General features: G+C 37.9%; 1 protein-coding gene and 1 long non-coding RNA gene across 2 annotated transcripts; both read left to right on the top strand.

Annotated features, from left to right (window-relative positions):
* The first annotated feature begins 13,460 nt into the window (after positions 1-13,460).
* LOC146457345 (uncharacterized) lies at positions 13,461-19,078 on the top strand. Its single transcript, XM_085092132.1, has 4 exons — positions 13,461-13,553; positions 15,229-15,571; positions 16,715-16,914; positions 18,873-19,078. Exons 1-4 carry the CDS (start codon positions 13,461-13,463, stop codon positions 18,999-19,001), a joined length of 765 nt encoding a protein of 254 aa, XP_084948258.1. The 3' UTR covers positions 19,002-19,078.
* Positions 19,079-23,250: 4,172 nt separating this feature from the next.
* LOC146457344 (uncharacterized) lies at positions 23,251-25,423 on the top strand. Its single transcript, XR_014858510.1, has 3 exons — positions 23,251-23,883; positions 24,629-24,828; positions 25,298-25,423. It is a non-coding gene; the product is annotated as an uncharacterized LOC146457344 (long non-coding RNA).
* The last annotated feature ends 1,743 nt before the right edge of the window (positions 25,424-27,166 follow it).

The raw sequence follows: 27,166 nt of genomic DNA, 5'->3' as shown, positions 1-27,166 counted from the left end.
TGAGTTTGAGTAATTTTATGGGGATTTTAAATATTCATTTTCCTTGTCTTGAGGGTGTTAATAGGGTTTGAAATGTTGAGGGTTTTAAAATAAATAACCGCCATTACTTGACTAGGTCTGAAAGTGTTTGGTTTTACTATCAGCTAAATGGTGAGATAGTAACCAAAGCCAACGTGTAAATCAAGATATAATGTACTATGCGAAAATATGGTTCACCGGCGACGATTCGAACCCGGGTCTCCCGCGTTCGAATCTTCGCCGGTGCATGAGCCATATTAGGGCCATTTATACGGGAGAGAATAAGACGCGTCGTATTTAAGACGCGTCTTAAATAAGACGCGAACTGTACCGTTTATACGATCGCGTCCTGCGTAAGACATGAAAATCACGTATAAACGACCCGCGTCTTATTTTTGATACAGCCTCGTTTACATGCGACGTTACCATTAGCAACCATGCTAATTAGCAATGATTTGCAACAACTTTTCATCTGTACCAATTGCGAAAGGATAAACGTTGAATGTAAACAAGAGTGACAACAGAAGTAACTTACACCGGCGCCTGTAACACAATTGTCCAGCTCTTTGGCAATTGCCCTCTCTTTGCAAATAAGCAGAAACTCCTTCTCTTCCGTGGTAGTCCACGTATTTCTTTTTTGCTGCCGGTGTTGCTGGTGTTTTTGAACCGGCACTGCAAAGCGGACTGTGAACACTGCGAAGCCATTTTGCAGAGCTGAGAGCGGTCAGTGACGTGTGTCATGACGCGTCACTCGCTCTTACGCATGCTCATTTGTAGTTCACGTCTTGTTTAAGACGCGTGTACCATTTATACGAGGAAGTTCACGTCTTATTTAAGACGCGACCAAGACAAGAACAGCTCAAGCTCCTGTTCCAGAGTTAGACGCGTCTTATTTTAGTCGCGTCTAAAATAAGACACGAACGCTTATTTTGAGCCGTTTATACGATCAGCTCGCGTCTTATTTGAGACGCGTCTTATTTTCTCCCGTATAAATGGCCCTATTAAAGGAGCTTAAGGTGGCCGAACACAGTTTGCGCGCGCTTTACAGATTCTGTTAGTGACGTTATTAAGCGCGCGCTAGGGTTGTGGTAAGCAAATACTATCGATCCCTCGATTTTATACAAAATAGATCTCAAAGGTGAGTTTTGTTCTTAAAATAACTCAGTTTCTCGTTTGTGAATCCTTATTCATTTATCATCGAACAAAGAAAGTGGGTTCATGAAGCGCTAAGCCTTTTGCAAGCTTTTCGTCTTTGCTGAGAAAACCTAATTAAAAGCCACGCATGCGCATTTGACCAAAAAATTGTGACTGGTTCTTTTAATGGAAATGGACTGTTTTCTAGGGAACCGCTCGTTAGAATTTCGTGAAATTTGACAAAACAGTAGTTTTCTAAAAGCGTAACTCGCCTACAAACAAAAACCAAAATCTAACAGAGGGTATCTTCAAAAAACAGTAAAGTGCAAAACCAACATTAACAGGAGATCTGTCTGTTAAAATTACATGAAAGCAGCGTCACTATGTCAGTATTTTGTGGGTTTTTCTGGATACGAAAACTGTAAAAAATCTAACGAGTGCATTTTCTAAAAATTAAGGAAAACCATTATTTGTGGACGGTTAATAGCTTGCTGTGTTGCCATGGCAACGGCACTTTGCTCAACAAGAAGGATCAAAATTTATTCATTTTTAGTTAATCTTGCACCATGCTAATTTCGGGTATTCAGAAGTACGTAGTTTTCAAATAATGTTTACTAACACATGAATACTGGAAAACTGTGTTCGGCCACCTTAAGCAATGACGACGGCGACGGTAACGACAAGGCCGCAAAACAATAGGTTTAATGAGCAAAAACAATCACTCTGCACGTGCGTTTTACATTTTGGTACATTTCTTTGCCGTCTTCTACAAAAACAACAATGTGAAAAGACCACATTCAAGGTTTTGTGGAGAACGTGAATGCACGACGGTGAATTTTTCATTTTCTTTCTTAACTTGTACGCCACTCCTACCAATTTGGTTCCTGGATAGTTCGCCATTTTTGTAAAAAGTTTAGCGAGTTGAAATAATCGCGAAGTAGCACAAATGAAATAAAGATATATTTTTTCAGATGACGTTTTCGTTGCCGTTGCCGTCGTCGTTGCTTAAGCTCCCTATTTTCGCATTGTACGTATTTTAGGCGCGGTGGTGTGGTGGTTGGCGCGTCGGACTTTCGATCGGACGGTCGGAGGATCTGAGGGTCGTTGGTTCGAGGCCAGGTTGGTCTCTTCATTGCTGTGTTGTTTCCTTAGACAAAAAACTTTGCTCCACATTGTCTCTCTTCACCCAGGTGTATAAATGGGTACCGGCGACATACTGCTGGGGGTAACCCTGCGATGGACTAGCATCCCATCCAGGGGGGAGTAGCAATACTCCTAGTTGCTTCATGCTACAGAAACCGGGCTAAGCTCCGGCCGTATGGGCCACTTAGGCTCTTGTGCGACTTTACCTTACCTACGTATTTTACGTATTTTACGTATTTTCGCGTCCAGTAAAGATCAAGAACCACACTGAACTCCAGCGTCTCGCTGAACCGACCAGCTCAAGATAAGTTATCTTATTTATATTAAAATTATCAATATTATGCCGATCGCAAACGATGCTGATCTGTCATCTCTTCCTTTCAATCACTTAGACAATGCTTCTTTCAACACAGTTTTATACGAATTATCTCATGGACCTTTAAACTATGACACTGAACGCTTAAATAGTCTTTTATTTAACCCAACTGATCAATCGAAGTCTTCCGACTTTTATACTAGTCAACTTGACCCAGACGGAAACTTTTCATTCTGTTCTACTTCTAGTAACTATTTTGTCGAAGATGAAATTAATGCTAAAGCCTCTACTGAGCATTACAACCCGAATTTTTCTGTACTTCATTTGAATGCACGTAGTCTAATTAGAAATTTTGACAAGTTTAAATTCCTACTAGGTCGTCTGCAAAAGCCTTTTTCTGCGATTGCGGTATCTGAAACTTGGCTAAATGATCTATCTGCTGATCTAGTCAATATTCCGGGATACGCTTTTATTTCAAATCACCGTGGTACTAAATCTGGCGGTGGAACGGGTCTTTATTTGCAAGATAATCTTGATTACAAAATTTGTTCAGACTGTAATGTCTCTGATCCAGATGTCATTGAATCGTTGTTTGTAGAAATTTCAGTCCCCCATGGGAAAAATATAATAGTAGGCGTCATCTATCGCCCTCCAAATCATCACCTAACCGGCTTCATGGAAAAATTCACTGACATCCTCTCAAAACTCTCTAGAAGTGACAAGTGCTGCTACCTCACCGGCGACTTTAATTTGGACCTCCTGCGATACGCCGACCACGAACCCACTCAAGAATTTGTTGATTGTCTGTTTTCGCACATGTTTGTTCCTCTAATCGACAGACCAACTCGTATTACTGCACACTCGGCCACTTTAATTGACAACATATTCACAAATCATTTCTCACCTAGCGTTTTAAAAGGCATTGTCATAAGTGACATATCTGATCATCTACCAGTATTTGCGTATGTCTTTGATGACTCTTTTGTTCATGTTCATAAAAGAATTGGCAACCGACCTGTGAGAAACTTCTCTACGGCAAATTTAAATAATTTCAAAACTCGCCTCTCTCAAGTCGATTGGACTGAACTTCTACATGATAAAGACCCCAATGATTCTTACAATAAATTCTTGTCCGAATATTCGCGGCTTTATAATTTATGTTTCCCATTGAAGCCTCATAAAGTTAAGAATTGTAAAAGGCCTTATTCCCCATGGATAACCAAATCTTTATTAGCTTCTGTTCGAAAGAAAAACAAGCTGTATAGACAATTACTGAGATCACCTAATCCAAAGAGGGAGTTACACAGGGTTCCATATTAGGCCCTTTACTTTTCATATTATATATCAATGATCTTCCCAAAACACCCAGACTGGCAGAATGCCTGCTCTTTGCAGATGACACTAGTATCTTTTACTCCAATTCAGACCCTGATCATGTTGCCTCTGTAATGAATAGTGAACTGACTAAGATCAGCTTATGGATGAAATCAAACAAACTTTCTGTTAACATAAAGAAAACCAATTATGTTATATATAAACCCAAACAAAAATCTGTCCGCATGTGCTCCCAAATTTCACTTGACAGTATACCCCTCAAGCAAGTAACAGAAGTTAAGTTCTTAGGTATTTATATTGATGAAGGTCTCACCTGGAAATCGCATATCAGTTATATTTGCAAGAAAATCTCTAAGTCCGTTGGTATAATGTACAGATTTCGTTTCCTTTTGTCATCAAACACTAAAAAATCTTTGTATTATACCTTAATTTATCCCTATTTAACTTATTGTACTACAGTTTGGTCTTCTACTAATGTAACAAACTTAAATCGCATTTTTCTTCTTCAAAAACGAGCTGTGCGAGCTATGACAAATTCTAATCACCTTGCACCTTCTGCACCTTTATTTGCACAATTGAATATCCTAGATATTTTTAAAGTGAATTCCTTTTATATTGCAAAATTTATGTTTTCCTATCACCAACGTTTGGTGCCTTCGCCCTTTCTAAATTTATTTCCGACTGGTGGTCAAATTCATAATTATGATACCAGAACCTCAGCTCATTTTCGACCTCACACCTGCCGAACTAATATCAAGCAATTTACTATACTCTATAGAGGGCCAAAAATATGGAATGCTTTGCCATTATCAATTACGTCTTTCCCTAGTCTATCCACCTTCAAAAGAAAGCTTCTTGATTTCCTCAGTTAATTGCACGAAACGTCCGACTCTGTTATGTTTTTATAGTCTTACCACCACCGTATGTTAAAAAATCTCAACACAATGTCTTTACTGGTCTTAAAGTCCCAACATATCTCCGAGGAGACCTCCCAGTATAAGCCCGGGGGTTTCTTGAGGTCTCCTCGCCACTTCTTACTTCTTTTACTATTTTTATTTACTCTAAACTTATGTACTTGTAATCCTAGTCTATTATTCATTGTAACTTTCTATGTTTGTATGTCGTGGTGAATAAATAAATAAATAAATAAATAAATAAATAAATAAATAAATAAATATCTTGCTTTTACACGTTGACTTACTTTGCTCCTTTGATATAACAGGTCATTACAGTGATCCTATGTGAAAATATGGGAGATTCACTTAGTATAAATATTCCTTGCTGTCTTTGTTTCTTTGTAAAACTGAACATCGAAGGTAAAATAACTGATAGCTGCATGAGAATAAACTGACCGACAGCTGAAGACTGACAAAATTGTTTAATTGATAACTGCAAAATGGCAAAAACTTCATTGAATACTCCACAGAACTTCTTCGAGACCCAGCTTTGCCAGTTGAAGGTTAAAATATTATCCGAGTTTGGTGCTTGGGTCTTCGCACTCCGTTGTGAAGAGTACATACGTATCTTATCATTGATGGAACTTTTAAAACAGTAAGTCAGTCTCCTGCACCTACTGCAAACGCAGTCCTTTTTATTCGACAGACCTTTTTTTTAAAATTAGGGAGCTTTAAAAGTACAGACGTTCGTGAGCCACGGACGGCAACCGGAAGTCGAATGTTTCCTTTTTTGGATGTGATTTTAATTTGTCCCTTTTACCACGTTCAGGAAAAGCTCTTGTTGATGACTGTGGCTTGACGTTACAAACGCGATGGCATGAAAACGCTCCAAAAAGGGAAGAATTCAATTTCCGGTTGCCGTCCATGGCTCGAAAGTTCCCTATTATAGGGTACACGCAGCGCAAAATACAATGTGTGTGTGGAGAGGAAAACGGAATTTGTTTTCATTTAAATACTGTATTCCACGTCTTCTGACCTTTCGCGCATTTGAAACTTGCGGATTCGAATTTTGCTGTTTAAAAAAAAGAAAAAAAAATGGTCCGTAACCGACGAGATACGATATTTCTATAAATTCCTTTTAAAATAATCCTTTCTTTGTAAAACATGAACATGTGTTTAGAATCAAAAGCGACCATCCTCGTCAAGCTATCACCGTTAAATCCCCGTGTTGGTTCAGTCTATATATTGAAATATTTTTCTAGAAGACGACCATCGGGCTACCTGATTTCATGTTCAGAGAATAAGGTTCACGACTGTGGCCATGGCTGATTGAAAAGACATTACATCTTTCGTCTTGGCCGATGGTGGTGTTGATGATGATGATGATGAAGAAAGGGAAGGATTTAATAATTGTTAAAAAAAAGAGGTTATTGGATTGAAACTTCCACAAAGCGGCCATCATATTTTACAACTTTCTATTGAATATATTGTGCTGTTTATCGACAACGTGGTCGCCGTTAAAATATCAAGTCAGTACTAACAGTTTTCTGTTGCACGTGACGAGTGCAGTACGCTCTCATGTACATCTGCATTCGTTTCGGTTCTAATAATTTCGCCAAAAATGGTTTATTGAAAAGTACTACATTGAAAAGTATGGATTATTGAAGTAGTACATGCACGTGTGGTTATCAAACTATATATATTTTTCAAATTCGAACAATCACGTTCTTTTCTTTCACGTAAAACTTATTCAATAGCTACGAGTGTTATTGAAAAACTTTTCAATTGATATATTTACACACCTGGTGTCCTTGACAAATATCCAGCAGATCATATTTTAACAAATGTACAAAGTGCCTTTCAATTCAAATGTTTAGACACGTCCTAGCACTTGGGAGACAACAAAAAGAAAACTAAATTTATCAGTTTAAGTTAAAGTTTCGAAATATTACTTAAAATAAATAGTTGTCCAGGAGGTTTACAATGAACGCCATATGTTCTAATTTAGAACGAAAGTTTTTTTCAGCAAGGAATAGACCGAAATGAAAACAATATCCACAATAAAATATTTAACCACAGATTAAAAAGTGTTAGAACTATGTTGTAGGGTATGCCACAATTGCAAGAAAATACTGCTCAGTATAGCTTTTATTTAAAATGTTCACATTTCATTCAAAAATATCCTGAGTTATTAAAATCTGGATCACTGTATAATGCAATTCCAGGGATTTGATTGGCTTAGCGGCCATGTTATATGAGCATTATACCATGCCCGAGAAATAGCGACCATTTAATGTCTTCTGTTTGCAATATTTCTTGATTGTTTTTAATAAAACAATTATTTCACTCGCGCTTGTTGGATATGAGATGATTACAGCCAACTCGGCGCTACGCAATTCGTTGGCTATCAATCATCTCACATCCAACGCGAGCTCGTGGAATAATTGTTAATGATAAATGCGTTGCCTATAATATAATTAACAGTCTGTGGCACAGAAGGATAATTCCTCATTCGCCCGATATTTTAATGGTACAACTTTAGGACTTCATTCTCCAAATCAAAATCAAAGACACCTTGTAAACCTCATTCAGAGGCACCCAGCTGCTCGTTTCGTTATCATATCATAATTGTTCGGAAAGATATTTCCCGCCTCAGAAATTCTGAAAAATACTAACGTTTTCTTTGGCGAAAGCTCACCCCGCTCAAACTTTCGCAACGCTGAAAAACTACTTCCTTTCGTTAAAATACGTCGTTAAAATTGCGAATAAAGGCCAGCTAACATTTTCGGATCAAAGCCAAAAGTAGTTCGTAAATTCGGGGGATTAGATTCTGTTCTCGAAAGTTTTCGGCAATTTAAATTTTTAGCTAGAGAATCTGAACAGGTCAAACTATGTTACCTTACGTAAATTTGCCCTTTTTAAAGGCTATAAAATGTTCCTGCTCATAGGGGAGGTCATCATTTGAATTGTCACTTTTAAAAAATTTTCTAGAGCTTCTGGTACATTGTATTCTAACATGCCAGGTACTTCAATAACTGATTTGGTCAGCAAGTTCAACAGAGATAAAAAGCTAACTAGGCTTGTGGGATAAAATATTTAACCTCGCTCTCAAATATCTTCTTTTCTAAAAACACTTGCTACAGCCTGAATAAAGGAAATTCATGGATAAAATTAAAGAAAAGATACCGCTTTGAAAACCTTAGACAACCAGGCAAACTTTACACTTTTCACTGAAAGAAGCTGGTGTCAAACATTTAAATAAACGAAACTTCACCTGCTGAAGATTTCACAAAAGTTTGTTCAGATTACAGAGTGTTCAAAAACTTACAATGCTTGGTCGGTTATTCAACGTGGCAGCAAGGTTGTTGCAAAGCAATATAAGTTTCGTGATATTTTAGCTCTAGTCACAAATGAATAGAAGCGTGGTCGAGGCACTCCGTACAAGATGCGTTTTGTTTTAGGTTTAGCAGTGTTAACTACGTTAGCTGTGGCTGTACATGGAGACTACAGAGTGGAGGATGAAAGTCAAGAAGAAAATCCGTATGTAAGTGCACAAGTGCTTTACTGCGCAACAAATATCCGCAGTTATCATTACTGCCAATTATTCCTCGAGCGCGCGTTGGATATGAGATGATAGATAGCCAACGAGGTGCGTTGCGTGTTGTTCGGTTATTATTATCTCATATCCGGTCCAACAAGCGTAAGTGGAATAATATTAATTATTTAAAAATATATTGCTAGGTCTTAGCTTGCTTTTTCCGTTTTGCAAAAGGAACAGCAGACAGTTTTAATGGCCGCTCTTTCTCGGCCATGATATAATGGCCGATAGCCCATGCCATCAAAACTCTAGCTGCAAAATCATTATCCAGTGACTAGATTTCAATGAATGAAAATGTGGCCGTATTTAGGAGATTTTTTCCGAACAATTATGGCATTGCTAGATGTCTAATAGAGGTTTCTTTAGAAAAATAATTTTAACAATATCTAGTCTCGTGAATATTGGAAACATTTACTTACTTGATGATGATGATGATGATTATTATTATTATCACTTATTATTATTACTTATTATTAAAATTCAGTATGGCATCGTAACGTGTCGCATTTTGCTTTGTTGTACTATATTGTGTTGTGTTGTTTAATTTGTTGTGTTTCTATCCTTCTGTTTGAAATATTATTTTTTTCTCAGTTTCGATGTGGTAGGACTTGGTGCCTTAAAGATGCGTTCATCTGCCTTCATAATAGGTATTGCCAGGCCAAAAAGCACTGTTATCGTCACTCTAATTGCCCTCAAGACCAGTACTGTGACACGTACTGGAAAGCATGTAGAAAAGGAGTGAGAAGATGCACTTACGGAAACGAGTGCGGCAACAAAGAAATATGCAAAAGTGGGCTGTGTCAGAAACGCGAATGTCGTAGGCACAAGGACTGTCCCGGTAATCAGGCTTGTGACTACCCCCCAGGAATTTGCAAGAACTACAGCTCTTACTGCTACGAGGGATACCCTGGTTACTGCAGAAATGGATATACTTGTGTTGCTAGTGAGTACAATTTTACTGTTCTTAGTTTATGGGACAATTACGAGACGAACGTTTTAATAGGGTCGTGGATTTGGCTGTCCACGAAGTAGACTCAGTGGCGGTAACAACACTAGCCAGAGCAAAGGTCCCTTACTCTATTTTAGTATAAATTTAAATCTCTGTGTTTTGCAAGAACAATGATGATATTGATATTAATGACGATGATGATGATGATGATGATGATGGTGGTGATGATGATGATGATAATGTTGAAGAATGATGATGGTGATGATAAAAAAAGATTAGGAAAAGCATGATGGGTAAAAAAGAAGACGTTCATGATGAATTGAATTGACATCACGAAATTTTAATAATGGAAATGATGATGATATTGACAAATGTTGATAATGATGATGGCGATGAAAATAATAACGACGATGATGGTGATGTTAACGAGGAAAGAATTAACCTATTTCAGAACAAAGCCTCCATTAGATTAAAATAGAAAATATCAATATCTTTCTTACTTGGAAAGACCCATTGTTAATTACACATATAGAGCGAAGATTCCGCACAAAACAATGAAAAATTTGACTTAGACAGGTGGTGAAAATGGGGAGGAGGTGAGAAAGAGATTTCTGGGAATCTGTTCAATCTGATGGCGAGCACTGAGAAAAAGGACGACTACCTCGGCAAAATATATATTTCAAAACCACGCTTATAATTGTCTCTAACCTCACTGGCTAGACTTATGCTACTATCCCTACCTGGTACATCCCACTTCCAACGGATTATCACGTGAGCACCACGCCTCGATATAAATTGCATTACGTCCGGCCATAATGTTTGTTTTTTTGTATCTGTAGATCAGTGCAAGAAGATGGAGTGCTTAGGACAAAACGACTGTAAGATCGGTGACCATTGTGATGGTGGATTTTGTAAACCTCAGCCAGGCTTCTGTATGAAGGATGGCGACTGCGCCAAGCAGCAGTGTTGCGCGGGAAAAGGCAAAAGGGGTGGTGTGTGCAAGGATCTACGCAAGCCAGGAGCCTGGTGTCCACTACAGGTAAACATGTCTTGATTTCTTCGTGAAGAATGTAATGCGCATGCTAATTACTTCACTGTCAAGACTTGTTATCAAACTCTTCGCGGAGATTGAAACATGTCAAGCTTTAAAAACCGAACGAATCACATAGCACTGAGCCTGAACTGTCAGCTTTTCTTTTACAATTAAACGACAAAATCCTCTGAAACGGCCCTGTCAGCAAAGGCATGATTTAGATCACTGATAATTTTGAGCACTTCCTCAAATAGATATTCTGTGTGGCGCATGCGCAACACGGGCCACGATATTGACTTTTCTTGGCAAAATACCAAAAAAAAAGGGTTCTTTTAGTTAAGTACAAAACTTAAGGTGGTTTCTTATAGGCTTAGTTGTGGTATTCAGTTACAAATAACAGTGAAATCTGCACTGTGTACGAGTTTTAGCGCATTAACTTCTCAACTGTACATGTAAGGTGTACCACTTGTTGTTTTTGAGGCAAATGAGGTCATTTACTACGGTGATTTTGGCAATTTTTTGGAGTTTAAATTACTAAATTTTTTAAGGCTAACATTTCTAAGGTAACTGAATTAGTTCAATTGCTGCATTTTATTTTCGTTGAGTGTCTGTTCAAAATTAATTAATTGATTAACTGTCCGCTGTGAAAAGTTTGAAAAGTCAACTAATTTTGTTCTGTTTGCAGATGATGCATGTACGTAAGAATCTTGACTAGCTGATTTTTTGTGTCTAAGAAAAACGTTAATCATTGTCAAAAAATTTAAAGCCATTGCTTTTCATCTTCTTCTTCAGCAAAGCATGCAGACCTGTCCTTGTGTGTCTGGCTACGTTTGCAACATGAAAACCAGCAGCATCTACTGGGGCAAGTGCGAGGCTGCCGATGGGGGATCTGGGTCCGGGTCTGGATCAGATGATTTCTGAGTGACGTCACCACGAAGAAGACCATGAGGAACATTTACTTTTAATCACGCTTTTGTTAAAAAGAATTCAATAAAATTTATATTCGGACTAAAAAACACCCGGTTTAATTGATTTCATGACATCTATAGTGACCCGTTCGTAAACTTAAAATCCAACTATAACAATTAACGTAGTCGCAAAATCTTCGTTTTGACTGCCTAGAATCAGATGAAATTTTCCCTGAATATAAAACTCGTTGTTTCCTTTTGCCTTAACGCCTAAGTTTGATTACATGACACATAACGTGATTAAAATATAGGTAACTCAGCGATGCGGCAGCCAATTTTCTTTATATAGATTAACAAATTAGCGTTTACGATGTAGATTTGAGATATTTAACATTCTACGTTTGGAAAGACTGTCTTCAAGTTTTAAAATTGGAGTAATAAACAATCAAAGGTTGAAATTTGTTTTAGAGAACAATAGACGATCATTCCAAACGTAAAGGGCTGGAGATGTTTAATCTTTATTAGAAAAGCGTTTATGTTTGATGTTTTTCTCTTTTAACCGTCGCCTACCTGTCAAATCTTTACTTTTTCAAGAAAACGATCACGTAATATCACGTGATCTATGACACTACTTACCGTACTTAGAAATGTTAAGGATGATAAGACCTTTTTATCTGCCAAATTTCAGTTCACTGTCATTTAATTTGTTAAGATTTGCTTTTCCCACGCAATTATAAACTGCGCTAAAATATACTCAGCTATGGCTCGCTCTTTTAGTTAATACGGGGAGGTAGTTCCATAACATTGTATTTTGTTAGGTTATGTACTTAGGTAGGTTAGGAGGGCTCCACTGAAAACCGCCTTGGCGAGTTGGACCCCCTCATTAAATAATAATAATAATGACAATCTTTAATGAGGAAACTTTTTCACTAAAAAGTGGTTTACAAAAAGGACCTCGAAAATTAAAAATTAAAAATTTACAATGAATAAAAATGCTAAAAGATGCTACTAAAAACTAATGTATCTTATGTGTAATACAAAACTTAAATCAATGAATTAAAAATCTGACGCTTCAAAATATTTACATTATCAGAGGCTCGTATAGTTTTGTCCAGCGAGTTAAAATCACTTACAGCATGATAGCCAGTTCTTTGTTCCATGCTTAAATCAATGAATTAAAAATCTGACGCTTCAAAATATTTACATTATCAGAGGCTCGTATAGTTTTGTCCAGCGAGTTAAAATCACTTACAGCATGATAGCCAGTTCTTTGTTTACCCCAGTTTCTTTTAATGGATCACGACGGCATCATCGATCATGGCGAAATATTATTGTTATTATTATTATTATTATTATTATTATTATTATTAATATTATTATTATTATTATTATTATTATTATAACATAGCACCACTGTACTTAAAGCTTCCCTTAAGAGTATTAGTTTAAAGAATCATGTTTTGACGCTTTGCAGACGCAAAAGATTCATAATCTGCAGTCAAAAATTACGTTGTTAAAAATGTTATGAGCGGCCTTTTTCCCATTCCCTGCTTGTTCGTCCAATTTTCGCCTTTCGTGCGCCCAACTACTCCGGATCCGGATGTACCAGTAGATTTGGTTGATTGTCAGTAATTATGGCTGTGTTCAAAGATCTTGACTTATTTTATGCTCATAATATATTTAATTTGTCTTAGATAATGATTGTGATCTTCACCTTATAATGGCTGGTTTTCTGTTTCCCTTAATTGTTAACAAGCACAAAGCAAGTTTAAGACATAAAATACAATGAAGCCAGCTGATAAAATATTTAAATTTGCCCCTACATTTCTTCTTTTTAAATACACTTACTGAAGCCTAACTATTAAATAAAATTCGTAGGTAGGCTCAAAGCAAAGACACCGCTTTGAAAGCGCTTTAAATCAAGACAAACGTTGTGTATCTCAATGAAAGAAAATGTGTAAAAACTTAAATAAACAAGTCTTCACCTGCTGAAAATTTCACAAATATTTGTTCAGAATACAAAGTGTTTGAACCTTACGACGCTTCGCCTTGTTTGAGCAGTATAAGATGTGAATACTTCTTTTCTTTCATGATAAAGGGTAGAAGTCTTTCCGAAGCACTCCTTGCAAAATGCAGTTTCTGTTATGTTTAACAACGCTCTTCTTGTCTTTAGCTGTTGCTCTACCCGGAGAAACCAAAGATGACAGCAGACAAGACGGTTACGTAAGCGATTAACCATTTAATTGTGTAATAATTATGAGCAAAATTTGGGTTATAACATTAGGGGGAACTTAACTTTTTGTTTCTAAAACCTTTTGGTAGACGTCGAAACGCGAAACGTAAATAATTATTTTAAAATGGTTTTTAGTGTAACCGGCATCATTCTGTGAAGTTATCACACAATCAGACCTTTGCTATCAGACCTCTCGGTGCTGGATATATATTATTATTGCCTTCAAGTTTATGGAAAGAAAGAGAAAGTTCGGAATAAAAAATGAAACGATTCCGTCTTTAATGATGAGTCAGAGAGTTAACTGTATAATGTATGTTTAAGTGCGAACATGTGAATTTCCTACTGAGAGTTCGCCCTAGTAAGGAAATGGGAGATCACACGAGGCAAAGAGAAAATCGGTGGGGATCGAAATCACAACCTCTGTATTTGATCAAACGTTGCTGTACAACTGAGTCTGGTCTTGCAACTCATTCGGCAGAGCAATGGTTGATGGAAAAAATGCCCTTGATTGTGCCCCTTTAAGGGACTGTGCAATAATTATCTGGAGGGAAAGGGGGTTCTAAGATTAATGGGGGGGGGGGGGGGGGGGCTGAACTTAAACCAACGCACAGGGTAGGGGGATGGGTAAGATGTAATTTCTTAAACATTTGTAGGGGGGTTAGAAGTTAAACTGAGAGGTCTGATCTCAATCCATGGACTCAAGATAATGTATATTACATGTAAGCTAATCAAAGTCAATTTTTGGAATCTTTTAAGAAATATTTATTATTAACAGCTTCAAAACCTTGTACAAAAAATGAACAGTTTATCTCAACAATATTAAACATATATTCAAGAACTTGAGTTAAAACCCGAGTTGGTTTTGAACAAGCACTTACGCTTTCCCAACGAAGCATTTACAGGCAAGCAAGTCCCTCAGACCAGATTTGCCCGTATGTGATATAAACCGCAGTAATTATAATGTCTCTTGGTCAATATTGTCAATTTGCGGGATGCCAAATATCTCTGGGTTGTATTCCCAGTCAACGGGACTTCCTCCCAGCGATTGGAAGATTATACAAACCCTTCGCTTCCTATGTTCGGATGCCGTTTTCTTTCGATGTTCGGATTTCTTCCTGTTTTCCTTTTTCTTTCTTGAAACTGATGACTTTGACTTTAAAAACCCGAGCCTCTTGGACCATCTTGGGATGCGCTGAACGTGTGCGCAGTAGGAAAAGGAGGCATTCTCCTTAAAGCAACTTGTGTCGAACTGCGCTGTTGCTGAACGAGAGGTGCCCTGCTAACTTCCGGGATCTTTTACATCAAGTGGACCAGATCTTTCTCACAGGAACATAGCGTTTATTGCAGATCTTGAATCATTCTCTTTAGGCAGAACTCAAGAGCTTTTACTGAAGAATGAACATTTGTGACATACGAACCGTAGCCAATAGTATTTCGACAACTCAATTTCACTTGCGTAAGCTTAACAATTGGAGGAAATTCTAGAGAAATTACCGTTTAGGCGCCTTTGCAAACTGAAGCTCATTTCTTATTCTAAAGAACAGCAGGTGTTCAACACCTATATGTTTTACTTGACGGTTACAAAGGCTCCGATATTTCCTAAACTGAGTGAACTCTATTTTTACTGAAAAATGTCCTGTGACACTTGTTTCTTTGTTCTTTAAGTTTGTGTGTGGCAATACTTACTGTCTTAAAGATGCGTTTAAATGTTATCACGGGTACTGCTACGCTAAGAGACACTGTACACACAACGACCATTGCCTTGAAGATCAGTACTGCGACCGGTATTACCAGGCCTGCAGAAAGGGCATAAGGAGATGCTCTCACACACAACAGTGCGGCTATGGCCTAGTCTGCAAGGGAGGGCTGTGTAAGAAGCGCGAATGTATTAGGCACAGGGATTGTCCTGGCAACAAATATTGTTACTACCCCCCAGGAATCTGTTTTGATTACAGTGCATACTGCTACCACGACAATTACTGCAAGAGCGGATACGCCTGTGTTGATAGTTAGTCCAATATTACTGTGTTGTATCATTAAAGGATTAAAGGACTGACCTACGACAAGAGGTTTCTGCTAAATTCTACAACCAAAACAAATATAATATAATACTAATACTAAAATAACATACTGACAGTAAAATTGAAGTCTTCCATATTGGCACATTGTGCGAGCTATATCTGAAGCCCCTACTTGCAGTTCAGTTGGGATAAAATAATTATTTCATCTTACTCATATTCTTGTCCAAGAAGGGTGATAACGACTAAGAAAAAGATGATAATATACACTTAATGTACGGTCCCGAGGGCAACAGTTAGTTTTCGTCTCGGGAAACATCAGGACTCAAGGTAATCAAAGCTAACTAGTTTCCCGAGAGACCATACACTAAGTGCTTTGTTATATATTTAGACTTTCCTTTCAACAACCACAGCAAAGCAAACAAACAACTGAGAGGGCAACAACTGCGGAATTGTATCCCGGTCGGGATACATTTGTATTTGATCAGGGGCACGTGACCAAGAATCAACTAATCACAGTGCTTTTGTTGTTGAGAGAAATTCTAGGTATATGACAATGATGATTATAATGGTGATGGTAATGATGACGATAACAAAAAGAAGAAATGATAACGACAACGATGATGGCGATGCTACCAAGAAAATCATCCATATTCCTTTTTCAGACAAGGTTGCAAAACAAACCCTCTTTCAGATAAAAATGGCAAAAATTAGCACTTTGTTAAGTTAAAAATACACCTGGAACTACAAACATCCCAACATAAGCACTAGTAAAAAGGTTTACAAATCGCTGAAAATTATAAACATGTATTACAACTAGACTTTTGGCGGAGGACTTTCGATCGGAAGACTGGCCGATTGACGGTGATTAGAGGCTGGGTTGATCTCCTTCTTGCTGTGTTGTATCCTTGGACAAGAAACCTTGCTCCACATTGTCTCTCTTCACCAAGGTGTATAAATTGTCACTGGAGGTGTACCGCTGGAGGTAACCCTGTGATGGACTAGCATCCCACCCGGAAAGGAGTAACAATACTCCAAGTTTCTTCTACCGAAAGAAACAGGATGAAGCTCCCACCATGTAGACCAGTCACGTAAGCTTGTTGTACGACTTTACCTTTTACCTCTACTTTCAGGGCGATGCAAAAAGAAGGAGTGCTTCAACAACTACGACTGTAAGATCGGTGACCATTGTGAAGGTGGATTTTGTAAACCTAAGCCGGGCTTCTGTATGAAGGATGGCGACTGCGCCAAGGGACAGTGTTGCGCGGAAAAATGCCGATGGGGTGGTGTGTGCAAGGAGTTACGCAAGCCAGGAGCCTGGTGCCCATTACAAGTAAACATCTCTTGATTTTCTATCTGACGAATGTAATGCGCATGTTAGTTACTTCACTGTCAAGACTCGTTATCAGACTCCTCGCGGAGATTGATAGATAGCAGTTTATTGTGAAAATACGCTTAGCTTTTGTGAGACCAGCAAGCTAGGCTCACCAGCTAGTTTACAGGTATTTCACACTAAATGATTAAAATAACTAACACAAATTAAAAAACATCAAATGGCACACTAGGTAAAATTTAAATTTCTAATACAAATTAATCATCATACGTAAAACAAAAATTTGCCATGAAGAAATAAATGGATATAAAAAACTACAATAATTCGTATTGTTTGAAAAGCTCACTCGATCATAGTAGACCTGCCAGATCTAGTGTTCTGATACTGTTTTTAAAAGCCTTGTAAGTAGTCACTGTTCTGCTTGAGTCAGGTAATGAGTTCCAGAGTTTTGGTGCCGTAAACCTCCACGATTTAAGGCCATAAGTTGTAGTGCTGGCGTTTGGTCGCTTTAAAATGTCACTTCCTCTTATTATTTCTAAGACCGATCAGTTCTTTTATGCTTTTTGGTGCATGTTCATTATTAATTGCATTAAAAACTGTGCAAACTATTTTTGCGAGGCGTTGATTCTCAAGTGATGGTAAACCTATTTTGTTGAGTAGTTCGGAGTAGGGCCTTTGTTTTTCGTTAAAGACAAAACGGAGGGCACGCTCATTAACTTTTTCTAGCTTAGCAATGGCACTTTTGTTGCTGAAATGCCATGTCTCTGAGCAGTAGCTAAAATGAGGGATGATAAATGCGAGGTAAAGACACTTTCTTGTTTCGAATGGAAGTAACTTTTTCATTCGCTTAAGTACAGCAATCTGCTGGGAGACTTTTCGGCATATTTTGCCTATGTCCTTCTCAAATTTCATTTTGTCATCTACTGTAACTCCGAGCATTTCAAGATCTTCAGTAATTGGAATAGCAATGTCTTCGCAATGGAACTGGGGCTTAACCTGGGTCTTTCCCATTACGATTGCTTGGTACTTGGAAGTGTTTCTCCTCATGCCGTTTTGCTCATACCATTGATCGACATGGGCAAGATCTGCATTAATCACTTCTTCAACTTTCTCTGGTGTACTGGCGGCGAAAAATATTTGCGTGTCGTCTGCGTACGCAGATAGTCTGCTCTGTTTGACAGCGTAAACAAGATCGTTCATGAATATATTGAATAATAGTGGGCCCAGTACGCTGCCTTGTGGGACCCCCACTGAGATTTCTTCCCAGTCAAACATGTCAAGCTTTAAAGACCGTTCGAATCACGTAGCACTAACCCTGAACTGTTAGTTTTTCTTTTACAATTCCTCGGAAAAGAGTTCCTGGCCGCTTGTCTTAAAAAAGCACGATCTCGATCACTGATAATTTTGAGCACTTCCTCAGATATATAATCTGTGTGGCGCAAGCACAACACAGGTCACGATATTGATTTTGCAAGGCAAAATACGAAAAAATGTGGATACTTTTTGCTAAGTACAAAACTTAAGGTGCTTAGTTGTTGTATTCAGTTACAAATAACGGTGAAATCTGCACCGTGAACGACTTTAAGCGCATTAACTTCCCAACTGTACATGTAAAGGTGTACCACTTGTTGTTTTTGAGGCAAATGAGCTCATTTACTATGGTGTTTTTGGCAATTTTCTGGAGTTTAAATTACTAAATTTTTTAAGGTAACTAAAGGTAACTAAAATGGTTCAATTGCTGCATTTTACTTCGGCCTTCAGTTCTTTTCTGTTGAGTGACAGTTCTAAATTAATTAACTGTCAGCTGTAAAAAGTTTGAAAAGTCAACTGATTTTGTTCTGTTTGCAAATGATTTCTTGTACGTAGGTAAGAATCTTGACTAGCTGATCTTTTGTGTCTGAGAAAAAAAAATCATTGTAAACGATTTTAAAGCCATTACTTTTCATCTTCTTGTTCAGCAAAACATGCAGACCTGTCCTTGTGTGTCTGGCTACGTTTGCAACATGAAAACCAGCAGCATCTACTGGGGCAAGTGCGAGGCAGCCGATGGGGGATCTGGGTCCGGGTCTGGATCAGATGATTTCTGAGTGACGTCATCACAAAGAAGACCATGGGGAACATTTACCTGTTAAAAAGAATTCAATAAAATTTTTATTCGGACTTGAACACAGCCAGCCAATTTTCTTTATATAGTTTAACAAATTAGCGTTTTTGATGTAGATTAAAAATATTGAACAATCTACGTTTGGAAAGACTGTCCTCAAGTTTTTAAACTGGAGTAATAAACAATCAAAGGTTGAAATTTTAGAGAACAATGGACGATCATTCCAAACAATGGATGATCATTCCAAACGTAAAGGGCTGGAGATGTTTAATCTTTATTAGAAAAGCGTTTATGTTTGATGTTTTTTTTCTTTTAACCGTCGCCTACCTGTCAAATCTTTACTTTTTCAAGAAAACGATCACGTGATGTCACGTGATCTATAGCACCACTTCTCGTTCTTAGAAATGTTAAGGATGATAAGACCTTTTTATCTGCCAAATTTCAGTTCCCTGTCATTTAATTTGTTAAAGATTAACTTTTCCCACATAGTCATAAATCGCGCTAAAAAAATATACTCATGCAGCTATGGCGGTGTTTTTTAGTCAATACGGGAAGGTAGTTCCATAACATAGCACCACTGTACTTAAAGCTTCACTTAAGACTATTAGCTTAAAGAATAATGTTTTGACGCTTTGCGCTTTCCACAGTCAAAAATTACGTTGTTAAAAATGTTATGAGCGGCCTTTTTCCCATTCCCTCACGATTTCGCTGGTTGTTCGTCCAATTTTCGCCATTCGCGCGCTCAGTATCCCACCAACTACTCCGGATACAAAATTTCAATTTTTTTAATACGTTGAACTCGGAAGATTTCCGAGGCGAATGTCTTGGTTTACTCTGTAACAACTACGGGCCTGCCTTCATATCGTCATGGTTCTTCTACACATTACAGTAATTATTATTAAAAAAAGGGATCATTGCGTAATACAATTTCTGGAATTTGATTGGCTTAATGGCCATGGTATATGAGCTATTATACCATGCCCGAGAAATTAAGACCATTAAATTGTCTTCTGGTTGTTCTTGCAAAGTGAAAGCGGCAAGATATAGCAATAGTTTTTGAATTGTTACTCAAACAATTCTTCCACTCGTGCTTGTTGGATATGATGATTACGATGAAGATGATGATAAGATGATGCGCTACGAGCCTCGTTGGCTATCTATCATCTCATATCCAACGCGCGCACAATACCTATCGAACCTAACACAGTCAACTGGAACATAGAAAGCCATATTTTTGGCTAAATTTCTCCCTGTACTAACAACGTTGTGTATACCTTGGTTTGAAATTTGTAAAACTTTTCTGTTAGTTTTAATGGGCGATTTTAGGGGTTTTGTACCCTTGGAATTATGGGTAAATGTACAAGATGATACGATGGTTTGTTAATTATGGCTGTGTTTAAAGAGCATGAATTATTTTATGCTCAGAATATAGCTAATTTGTCTTGTATATTGATTGTGATCTTCACCTTATAATAGCTGGTTTTCTGTTTCACTTAATTTTTAATAAGCACAAAGCGAGTTTAAGACATAAAAAACAATGAAGCCAACTGATTAAATGTTTAAATTTGCTTCTACATTTCTTCTTTTTAAATACACTTACTGAAGCCTAACTGTTAAATAAAATTCATAGGTAGGCTCAAAGCAAAGACACCGCTTTGAAAGCGCTTTACATCAAGACAAACGTTGTGTATTTCAATGAAAGAAAATGTGTAAAATACTTAAATAAACATGACTACACCTGCTGAAATTTTCACAAATATTTGTTCAGAATACAGAGTGTTTGAACCTTACCACGCCTCGCCTGGTTATACAACATGGCAACATGGCTTGTTTGAGCAGTATAAAATGCGAATGATTCTTTTAATTCATCACAAAGGGTAGACGTCTAGCCGAAGTTAACTCCTTACAAGATGCAGTTTCTGTTAGGGTTAGCAACACTATTGTCTTTAGTTATTTCTCTATACGGAGACAACAAGGTGGAAGATGACAGCAGACAAGACGTTCACGTAAGCGATTAACCATTTAATTGTGTAATAATTATGAGCGAGAATTGAGTTATAACATCAGGGGGAACTTAACTTTTTGTTTTTTAAAAACTTTGGAAGATGTCGAAACGAGGAACTACAACGGTAAACAAGTATTTAAAAATGGTTTTTAGTACAACCGGCTTCATTCTGTGAAGTTATCACAGTCAGACCTTTAGCTTGCTATCAGACCTCTCGGTGCTAGAAATATATTATTATTGCGTTCAAGTTTATGAAAAGAAAGAGAAAGTACGGAATAGAAAATAAAACGATTCTGTCTTTAATGATGGATCAGAGAGTTAACTCTGTAATGTTTGTTAAAGTGCGAACTCGTGAATTTCCTGCTTAGCGTTCGCCATTGAAAGAAAATGGGAGACCACACCAGGCAAATAGAAAATCCTAAATTCAATCACCTTACCAGAACAAGAAATAATATAAGGGTTCACAAAAGATCTCTCTCGTCGTCTTGGCTTGAACCTCTGTTTAATTATTGTCAAATATTACATCTATACTGCGTCACGAAGAGAAGAAGAGTATTTCTGGGAAGCCTATTATGCTATATTAAAGAGTCACCTTCAAATTGAAAAACACAAATCCAAGTTGCAAATAAGCCTTTGAGCCTTTTTGATTTAATTTTTTAATTTTTGGTACTTTTGCTATATTGCTTTGCAAGGCTGCCCCATATGCCAGTAAGTAATGTGTAAACGTGTAATTTGTTCGTTAAGTTTGTAGTTTTAAAAAGCATTATGAGTATATATTGTAAACATCGTTAGTACCGTATTGTAAGTATGTAAGTGTTGTAAGTATTTAGTATGGTATTGAAAGTAGCGGTATAAATGTTAGTACCGGTGTAGCTGTATTGTAAGTTGTGTAGCTAGTTTGTTGTGCAGTTAACTAGAGTTAAGTATGTTTCTTTTTTGTTTTTTAATGCAGTGTCATATGGTAATATAAGTAATGAAATGTGCTGTTCTGGAGTACTCAAAGTGTTCTTTAAAAAAAAAATCGGTGGGGATCGGAATCACAATCTCTGGATTTGATAAACCGTTTCTCTACAACCGAGGCTGGTATCGCGGCTCATTCGGCACAGCAATGGTCTAATGGTTGATGAAACAAATATACGAAATTAAAGTTACTGAGCAGTTGCCTTCCTAATATAGTTCAAAACTGATCCTATCTTTGTGGTATGTATCTGTGGATGAATTGAAATTCTATTAGCAAATGGAAAGCCTTCAACATTTTCTACCTTTATTGCTACTAAGCTATTGGTTAAAAAGAAAACAACAACAACAAGAACTTCGATTACTTCAATTTTGGGCGCTTTGCCCTGGAGGATGGCACATCCTTTACAAGAATATTTTTGCGTGTGGTTTTTAGCTATGCGGGAAAAGCAGATCTTAGTCAGGGCAGCTAGGGTTATCGGAATCTACAAAGAAAATAGGAGGTAACTAATCAGATTTCAGAAATAACTAATCAACAAAAATTCGAAAATTAAAGCTTTATAGCAGGAAATTTTCCCAAACTGAAGATTAATTATTTTTAAATAATGTTCGGGTTACCCACTTGTTGTTTTGTAGATTCCAATAACTTTTTCTTTTTTCAGATACTGTCTATAAAGAGGCATAGTGTCACCTATTTTAGTGTCACCATGAATAGCCAAAAAACGTATTTGTTTCAATGGAATCATTAAAGTAATGGTTGATTTTTGTAAACAATAACGCTACTAGTGCACAGAAACTACTTTTAATTATGTTTGGCTGCGGATGGCTAGGATGGAAGTGGATTGCCACTTGAAAACATTGGCCAATGTTTTCAAGCTCTTCCAACGTATTTTAGCAAAGTCGCTAAAAATTGATTATGGTTTGTTTTTCCTAGGAGGAAAACCTTAATATTTTCTCCCCGGTGTTGTAAGAGCAAAAATATGTTGCAAAAGAGGTTTTTGTCAAATCTTTGAGTTTTCAGCAAAATAAAGCAAAATTTCCTTGATTGTGCCCCTTTAAACCCGAACTTTTTGGGCCATCTCGGGATGCGCAGAACGTGTGCGCAGTAGGAAAAAGGACGCACCGTCTTTAAAGCCCATTGTGTCGAACTGCGCTGTTGCTGAGCGAGAGGGGCCCTGCTACCTTCAGGGATCTTTAACATCAAGTGGACCAGATCTTCTTCACAGGAGCATAGCGTTTATTGCAGATCTTGACTCATTCTCTTACAGGCAGAACTCTGGAGCTTTTACTGAAGAACATTTGTGATGTAAGACCAGTAGCCAATAGTATTTCGACAGCTCAATTTCACATGCGTAAGCTTAACAAATGGAGGAAATTCTAAAGAAATTACTTTTGGCGCCTTTGCAAACTGAAGCTCATTTCTTATTCTAAAGAACAGCAGGTGTTCAACACCTATGGGTTTTACTTGACGGTTGCAAAGGCTCCGATATTTCCTAAACTGAGTGAAATCTATTTTGACTGAAAACATGTACCGTAACACTTGTTTCTTTGTTCTTTCAGTTTTTGTGTGGCAATACCTACTGTCTTAAAGATGCGTTTAAATGTTATCACGGGTACTGCTACGCCAAGAGACACTGTACACACAACGACCATTGCCCTGAAGATCAGTATTGCGACCGGTATTACCAGGCCTGCAGAAAGGGAATAAGGAGATGCTCTCACACAGAACAGTGCGGCTATGGCCTAGTCTGCAAGGGAGGGCTGTGTAAGAAGCGCGAATGTATTAGGCACAGGGATTGTCCTGGCAACCAATATTGTTACTACCCCCCCGGAATCTGTTTTGATTACAGCGCATACTGCTACCACGACAATTACTGCAAGAGCGGATACGCCTGTGTTGATAGTAAGTCCAATATTACTGTGTTGTATCATTAAAGAACTGTGCCCAGTTGTTCAAAGCCCGGTTAAGCTAATCCTGGATTGACGTGAATTTTAATTCGACTTTAATTACTAATCAACAGAGGTCCTTCAAAAGATTATTGTCCCTCAGTTTTGACTTTGACTTTTCTTTACCATTAGCTTAAATTCAGCTTTTAAACCCCTTTTAACAACCGAGATAAAAACCTCGGTTAACATTTAATCGTGGATTAACGTTAATCGCCTTTCGAACAACCGGGCTATTCTTTTTTCAGACCAGACTGCAAAACAAACCCTCTTTTCGATAAAAATGACAAAACATTAGTACCTTATTTAGTTAAAATACGCTTGGAACAAGAAACATCCCAACATAATGTTTTTTTTTTTGTTTTGTAAATCGGTGAAAATTATCACCGGGTATTACTACTGGACTTTTGGCGGAGGACTTTCGATCGGACGATTGGCCGATTGACGCTGGTTAGAGGCTGGTTTGATCTCCTTATTGCTGTGTTGTATCCTTGGACAAGAAACCTTGCTCCACATTGTCTCTCTTCACCAAGGTGTATAAATTGTTACTGGAGGTAACCCTGTGGTGGACTAGCATCCCATCCGGGGTTTGAGTAGCAATACTCCAAGTTTCTTCATGCCGAAAGAAACCGGGTGAAGCTCCCGCCGTGTGGCCCAGGCACTTAAGCTCGTTGTACGACTTTACCTTTTAACTCTACTTTCAGGGCGATGCAAAAAGAAGGAGTGCTTCAGCAACTACGACTGTAAGATCGGTGACCATTGTGTTGGTGGATTTTGTAAACCTAAGCCGGGCTTCTGTATGAAGGATGGCGACTGCGCCAAAGGGCAGTGCTGCGCGGGAAAAGGCAAAAGAAGTGCAGAGTGCCAAGAACTACGAAAGCCCGGAGCTTGGTGTCCATTACAGGTGAATAACTCTCATCTGAATTTTATGGAAGTGATGCACCTGATAATAAATACATCATTATAAAGATACAGCGGCAAAATGAGATACGCATGCTAAAAACTGCGCGCGCCATTTTTCGCGAGCGAGGGAGTTGCTACCACAGTATTCGCTGTGCTAACAAACAATCGCACAATTGCCTCTCTCGCACCAGACTCGCCACGGTTTCTGGAATAGCGAATGCGACGTAGAATGCAGGTATTACGTTTTCTAGGTTGAGCGTCATAACAACATAAGCTTTTGTCGACTATACTTTGTTAGATAATAAGAGCCATCGCTAATTAGTTATACTGTGCTGCCAAATAGTTAAAGACCGTTGTTGTTCTTTTTGTAAACCATTTCTCAAAAGTAGCCTGTACGTGTAGGAATCTTGAATGAATTATTATGACTTTTAAACACCCTTATTTTACAAATGCATGATTTTTTTCTTCAGCAAAATTTGGACGCCTGTCCTTGTGTATCTGGCTATGCTTGCAACATGAAAACCAACGTCTACTGGGGCAAGTGCGAGGCAGACAATGGGGGATCTGGGTCCGGGTCTGGATCAGATGATTTCTGAGTGACGTCATCATGGAAAAGGCCATGCGAAACATTGCTTTGAACACAGTTTTGTTAAAAGAATACAATAAAACTGAAAACTTGACTAAAAAGGTCTAGTTTAATTTCTGCACAGTCGAAAAGAAATAAATTTGCTGTAAATTGAATCGGCATCCTTGTTGTTTAACGTCTGTGAATAGCAAAAAAATGTTCATTTGACCAGTTCTGTTTACCTTTTAAAAAAATCCTCTTAAATTTTCAAGCTTCCACAATAATAAATTAGAAACTACTCACAAGTTTAAAGTTTATTTGAGCACGATTTTATGGCATAAAAGTATTTCACCATGACATGAAAAACTTGTTCCAGCAAACATTCATTTTTTTCAATTCCTGTATGGGTTAGATTAGCTAGTGGGTAAAAACGTTTTCGTGCGGGTTGATTGCGTTTTTCAAATTACTCCCCTTGTTGCAATTGTTGCGGCAAGGAACACTGTTGGGAAGGCCAGTAATTGAAAGTCAGTGGATTCGTCAAAACTATATTTTACAATAACTGTGGAAATTCTCACGCGCTTATTCGCTCGTAGCTACTGTCTATAAGAGTATACAGACAATGAAAATGACATCAGATATAACGCACGCTTTCTCAACGAAAAATAAAGCCAATTCCGCTCGAATTTTTTCCATGTTATTTTCAAAACCAAATCGACGGCGATTTTTCTATGGTCTACTAGACCATAAATTGACTTTATAAAATGTTAAAAACTTGGCCGAAAAGCCACTCGCCTGCGGCTCGTGGTTCCACTTCATCTTGAGTTTTGAACATTTTATGACGTTATTTTATGGTCTATAAGAGTATAGACCATAGAAAAAAGCCGTCGATTTGTGAAGTAGTAGCCAGTGATATTCTGATCATGACTCGTGTAAATCAAAGGTCCAAAGTCCAAAATTGGGAACAAGCATGGAAGGCAATGGTACATCGTAACACGTATTCATCACGTGATTAACTATTCGGCAATTTACGTTTCCTATCTGCCAGTCAAATAAACATCCACTTCCGGGTTGACAACTCAATCATCACCAGTGTACATGTCACATTTAGCCTTGTCGTCTTGGGCTCTACCAACACGTTCAATGCAATAAACACTCAAGGCAGGAGAAGAGGACTGGCTGGCGAGGGTCTGGATCGACGAAGGAGCTGTGGACAACTGAGTGACGCCTACATGGAGACAAGTAATCACAAATCAGTTTACTGGTAGCACCGGTACAGTTCGAGTCACCAGTTACGTTGAAGCTGAAATATTTACTGGTTTTTCATAAATACATTAATAATTCATAAACCCATTGACCTATCAAATGGTCGATAAAACATCACGTGCAGTGGTTTTAAAACCCGATAAAACCTCCTCTTTATTAGTATGGGGTGTTTAATTTTTTTCTCGTATGCTAATTTCCAACGTTCTCAAAAGCATCATTGTTACGAACTCTCTTGACACACGATTTTCCAGAAATGTTATTGAAGCCATTCAAAAAAACTCGCAGCACATGCTTTATCGGGTCTAAAACCACCCGGCTGCGCCTCGCAGTTTTAAATCCCGATAAAATACTGCTGCTCGTGTTTTAAACATTGCTAATTGCTGATGCCAGAGATAAATCGGTACCAGAACTCAGTGTTTAAATACAAATAGCCTCGATGGAGACTACTCTGCCATGCTTCGGATACATAACTGAGGCTTATCGGGCGAATTTTTCACCAAAAAAAACTTAA

The sequence above is a fragment of the Pavona decussata genome, unplaced genomic scaffold (assembly GCF_977016875.1).
Source record: "Pavona decussata unplaced genomic scaffold, jaPavDecu1.1 SCAFFOLD_244, whole genome shotgun sequence".
NCBI classification, from domain to species: domain Eukaryota; kingdom Metazoa; phylum Cnidaria; class Anthozoa; order Scleractinia; family Agariciidae; genus Pavona; species Pavona decussata.
The sequence above is the reverse complement of the archived record's forward strand: the minus strand, read 5'-3'. Positions and strand labels throughout refer to the sequence as shown.

Coding starts and splice junctions, on each gene's coding strand:
- LOC146457345 (XM_085092132.1), top strand. CDS start 13,461: ATGCAGTTTCTGTTATGTTTAACAACGCTCTTCTTGTCTTTAGCTGTT. Junction 15,572..16,714: donor CGGATACGCCTGTGTTGATA/GTTAGTCCAATA, acceptor CTCTACTTTCAG/GGCGATGCAAAAAGAAGGAG. Junction 16,915..18,872: donor GAGCCTGGTGCCCATTACAA/GTAAACATCTCT, acceptor CTTCTTGTTCAG/CAAAACATGCAGACCTGTCC.